Below are 5516 nucleotides of genomic sequence, written 5' to 3' on the forward strand. Positions count from 1 at the left end.
TCAATATATTCTAGTTATTGATCAATGGAGTCTAGTTATTGATCAATGGAGTCTAGTTATTGATCAATATATTCTAGTTATTGATCAATATATTCTAGTTATTGATCAATAGAGTCTAGTTATTGATCAATAGAGTCTAGTTATTGATCAATATATTATAGCTATTGATCAATAGAGTCTAGCTATTGATCAATATATTCTAGTTATTGATCAGTAGAGTCTAGTTATTGATCAGTAGTCTAGTTATTGATCAGTAGTCTAGTTATTGATCAGTAGAGTCTAGTTATTGATCAATATTATATAGAATACAAAATGATTATTGATTCACAATGATCGTCATTGATTAGTAATAATCAATACTAATCAATGAATGATCCTCATTGATTAGCATTGATTAGTAATTATCAACCACATGTCAGGTTTCTGAGAGAGAACAACATGTAGGACAAGTGTGATTGATCGGGAAGAAGAGATTAAGTCCAGCTATTGATCAATACAGTCTATTGATCAGTAGAGCCTACTTATTGATTAGTAGAGTCTAGGTATTGATCAATGGAGTCTAGTTATTGATCAATATATTCATGTTACTGATCAATAGTCTAGTTACTGATCAATAGATTCCTGTTACTGCAATAGAGTCTAGTTACTGATCAGTGGAGTTCATTTATTGATCAATATATTCTAGCTATTGATGAATGGGCTCTAGTTATTGATCAATAGAGAGATTTTTTTCATCTGCTCGTTTATTTTTTTTTTAATAATCTTTAAGTGATTCATCAGGTTGTGTGTTTTGTCATTTTGGCAAAATGAAACAGTGTCAATGATAATTAATTTAAATGAGTGGTTATTGATTGTCGATCCAGATCCCTCAGGTGAGCTATGCGTCAACGGCTCCGGAGCTCAGCGATAATAACCGGTACGACTTCTTCTCCCGGGTGGTTCCTCCGGACTCGTACCAGGCTCAGGCCATGCTGGACGTCGTCCGAGCTCTGGGTTGGAACTACGTGTCCACGTTGGCATCGGAGGGGAACTACGGAGAGAGCGGAGTGGACGCCTTCATGCAGATCTCCAGAGAGGCTGGTACGCCACCTTAACTCCTAACTCCTAACCCTAATACCGTGTTCACACCAAACGCGGCGCAAATGATTCGCGCCGCGTATTCGCCTCATTCGCGCCGCCGGTCTCGCCGGGGACTATTTGTGTTCATTCTCGTGAATCGCGCGAATCACGCTGGACTCGCTAGACGCGCTGGAGAGGGGGCGTGGCTTATCGCCCTGAAAGCCGCTTACGCATACATGGAATTTGTCTCGGGTTTCCACTCCGCTCTCAATGTACAAACACAAATTTACAATAAACAAGAAAATATATGTATAAAGAATAAAAAAGGGCAGCAAAATATATATACAATATAAGTATAAATATATATCCGAGAGAAAAAGTGTATATATATATATATACACACATGTGAACATAAACCTATAGACAATGGCATGAATTGTAAGTGGTGGTAATAGTGCAGTATAACTTATTTATTGTTCATGAGAGTGATGGCCAGTGCAAAGAAGCTGTTACTGTGTCTGGTGGTTTCTGCTTACAGAGCTCTGTAGCTCCTACCAGAGGGGAGGAGTTGTGATGGGTCCAGGGTGTGATGGGTCTGCAGTGATCTTTCCAGCCTGTTTCCTGACTCTGGAGGTGAACAAGTCCAGGATGGAGGGCAGGCTGGAACCAATGATCCTCTCTGCAGACCTGACAATCCGTTGTAGTCTGTTCCTGTCCTGTTTCCAAACCACACAGTGATAGAGGAGCAGAGAACAGACTGGATGATGGCTGAGTAGAACAGGATCAGCAGCTCCTGAGGCAGGTTGAACTTCCTGAGCTGTCGCAGGAAGTAGAACCTCTGCTGTGCCTTTTTCCTGATGGTGTCGATGTTGGGGGCCCACTTCAGGTCCTGGGAGATTGTGGATCCCAGAAACTTGAAGGTCTCCACAGCAGACACCGTGCTGTTGAGTATGGTGAGGGGGGGCAGTGTTGGGGGGCTCCTCCTGAAGTCCACTGTCATCTCCACAGTTTTGAGCCTGTTCAGCTCCAGGTTGTTCTGACCACACCAGAGGACCAGCTGTTCAACCTCCCGCCTGTACGCAGACTCGTCACCGTCCCTGATGAGGCCGATGACCGTTGTGTCGTCTGCGAACTTCGGAGCTTTGCGGAGTTTGACCGTTGGGTCCTCTGAGGTGCAGCCATTAGTGTAGAGGGAGAAGAGCAGTGGGGAGAGCACACATCCCTGGGGGGCGCCAGTGCTGATAGTCCGAGTACTGGATGTGGTGTTTCCCAGCCTCACCTGCTGCGTCCTGTCAGTCAGGAAGTTAGTGATCCACTGACAGGTGGAGGCTGCACAGTGAGCTGGGAGAGTTTGGGTTGCAGTATTGCTGGGATGATGGTGTTTGAACGCTGAGCTGAAGTCCACAAACAGAACCCTTGCATATGTCCCTGGGGAGTCGAGGTGTTGCAGCATGTAGTGCAGTCCTATACTGACTGCATCATCCACCGACCTGTTTGCACAGTAGGCAAACTGCAGGGGGTCCAGCAGGGGTCCTGTGATGTCCTTCAGATGGGTCAACACCAGTTCCTCAAAGGATTTCATGACCACAGACATCAGGGCGACGGGCCTGTAGTCATTTAATCCTGTGATGGAGGGGTTCTTGGGGACCAGGATGATCGCTCCTAACCCATAACCCTAACTCCTAACTCCTAACCCCTAACCCTTCATGCTGATCTCCAGAGAGGCGGCTACATCACGATTGTACTCTGTTCTACTTTCCTCTGCCGACTGCGTTTTCTAGTCCAGATGTTGTAAATGATGAAGGTTCTTTCTTGATTTAAAAAATATCACGTTTCTGGAATAACTCACTTTTTTCCCAGAATTCCTGTGACAGGAATCCACACAGATAATGAATCATCAAATGTTTTTGGGTTAAAACGTCACATGTTCTGATACTATTCTTCAGATAATGTTGTAATCCTCCTGTTGAGAGAATGTTTCATGTTAATTCATTTTGTGTTCCTGCTCCATTATAGCTGATTAGAAATCAAAGAAGATCATGTTTATTATTATTATTATCAGTTTAAGTTCTTGTGAATATTAAATGTTTTTAACTTATATTTTCAATTTTTCTACAGGTCTTATTGACCTGAGCTCATACAGCTTGTTTTGGGGTAAAAAGACAATAATGTATTAATTATTTTGACGATAACAAAGACGAAACATATTAAATTCATCACAGACGTCTTTATGCCAAAGTTTAACAATTTGTTTTCAAACCATTTCAAAATTTTACATCGTGGCACAAAATAACACACTCACATTAAACCTGTCTGTCTCTCTGTCAGGTGGGGTGTGTATCGCTCAGTCGGTGAAGATTCCTCGTGAGGCGACGGCCGGAGAGTTTGATAAGATCATAAAACGTCTGATGGAGACGAGTAACGCCAGAGGAGTGATCATCTTCGCCAACGAGGACGACATAAAGTACAAACACAGACAACACTGGTTCATATAAACAACAACAAAACCAAACAAACAGCCCCCCCCCCACCCACACACACAACACACACACACACGCACACACACTGACAATCATCACATTCAGTCCAAACCAGGTTTTCTAGTCACATTATAGTCACATGACTACTCTGACGACTCCCCTCCCTTCCTGGTAGGCGTGTCCTTGAGGCGGCGAAGCACGCCAACCTGACTGGTCACTTCCTGTTTGTGGGGTCGGACAGCTGGGGAGCAAAAAGTTCACCAATCACAGAGCTGGAGGACGTGGCTGAGGGAGCTGTGACCATCCTGCCCAAACGGGCTTCTATAGATGGTAAAAATACCCGTAGAATAACATGACGGACTGAAAGAGACTGAACCTGACTGTGTGTGTGTGTGTGCGTGTGTATGTGTGTGTGCTGTACAGGCTTCGATCAGTACTTCATGTCTCGTTCTCTGGAGAACAACCGCAGGAACATTTGGTTTAATGAGTTCTGGGAGGACGACTTTAGGTGTAAACTGACCCGGCCTGGAATCAAACTGGACCCTGAGAGGAGGAAATGTACAGGTAGGCAGACTTGAGTGGGCGGAGTCTGGTGGTGAGACCCTCCTTTGACCACATGTGTGTGTCCCTGCAGGTGAGGAGAGGATCGGTCAGGACTCATCCTACGAGCAGGAGGGGAAGGTTCAGTTTGTGATTGATGCGGTTTACGCCGTCGCTTACGCTCTGCACAGCATGCACCTGGATCTGTGTCCCAGCAGCCCCGGAATCTGCAGCGACATGGACCCTGTGGAGGGACGGTTGCTGCTGGACTACATCAGAGCCGTCAACTTCAACGGTAACAACACTCAGAGAGCTGCTAGAGAACCAGGTGTTGCTGTGTTTGGAGGGAGAGGAACTTCATTTGCATCACAGGGACGTTTGGGACATGAGACTGAGGGTCACGTTCAAAGTTCTGGTCTCAAGGTCTATGTCTGTAAACAAGGAAGGCGGTGATGAAGGAGACTTCTCAGGCTGATTGACCCAGAGGACTAAACAGTGAAGCCATGTCCATTAGGGACATAAAATAATTCTGCCATTTCTTATTTTTATTTCTTTCTACAAATATTTCATCTAAATTCATCTAATGTTCACCAATATATATATAATATATACTGTATAATATATATGGTACATTATTAAGGTGACCCTGAACAAAACTTATTAATCAGTTTTTGGGTATGACCGAATGTTTGTCTGTAACTTTTGAAGACAAGGCCTGTTGACTTTAATAAGATGAAAGCATATGCACAACATATTGAAGCATGAGCAGCTCCACCATAAATAAAACACAACCACATCTCTTCAATAAATGATTCAAGTATCTTCAGACATGAATCACCAACACCTTTGGCTTCAGAAGCAGCAGCAGATGCAGCATCTCACCACTTTTCTAGAGGAAAATGTAAATATTCTAATTTGACATAATGTCCTCCTTCACTTTTCTTTTAAACATCTGTCTTCTCTTTCCAACATGTGGACACTGAGTCACTATATGGAGGACTGAGAGTCTTCAGACAGTTTAAAATCCACCATCACAGACAGAAACTGTCTTCAGAGAGATTTTCAGAGCAGCACAACAAACTGCAGCAGCTTCATTCTGTTCGACAAAAAATCTATATTTTATAAGGACGAGAAGCTGCAGCAGCTGGAAGACAGAAGATGTAATCTGTAACAGCCACAGCTGCACGCCTTGAAACCTGTCTGTCTGACTACCTGTCTCTCTCTCTCTCTCTCTCTCTCTCTCCATATTTAATTCAAAGATATCAGACATAAACTTGAACAGGGACTCTGATGCTGACCCCTGAGGTAAAAGGTTCAGGGACAGTTTAATCTGGTCCCACACCACCAGGTTCAGACACCACTTCATCTGGTCCCACAACACCAGGTTCAGGACAGCTTCATCTGGTCCCACAAGACCAGGTTCAGACACCACTTCAT

The 5516-nt window shown here is 44.0% G+C and overlaps 1 protein-coding gene across 1 annotated transcript; it reads left to right on the forward strand.

The window, feature by feature from the left end:
- Positions 1–863: 863 nt before the first annotated feature.
- Positions 864–4532, forward strand: LOC116379014 (metabotropic glutamate receptor 6-like; the record flags this gene model as incomplete). Its single annotated transcript, XM_031840927.1, has 5 exons — positions 864–1080; positions 3388–3523; positions 3715–3869; positions 3963–4103; positions 4174–4532. Coding segments are annotated over 5 exons (1008 nt in total), but the record flags the coding sequence as incomplete, so codon positions are not given.
- Between the last annotated feature and the right edge of the window lie 984 nt (positions 4533–5516).

The sequence above is a fragment of the Anarrhichthys ocellatus genome, unplaced genomic scaffold, assembly GCF_004355925.1.
Source record: "Anarrhichthys ocellatus isolate YVR2014 unplaced genomic scaffold, GSC_Weel_1.0 scaffold3562, whole genome shotgun sequence".
NCBI lineage: Eukaryota > Metazoa > Chordata > Actinopteri > Perciformes > Anarhichadidae > Anarrhichthys > Anarrhichthys ocellatus.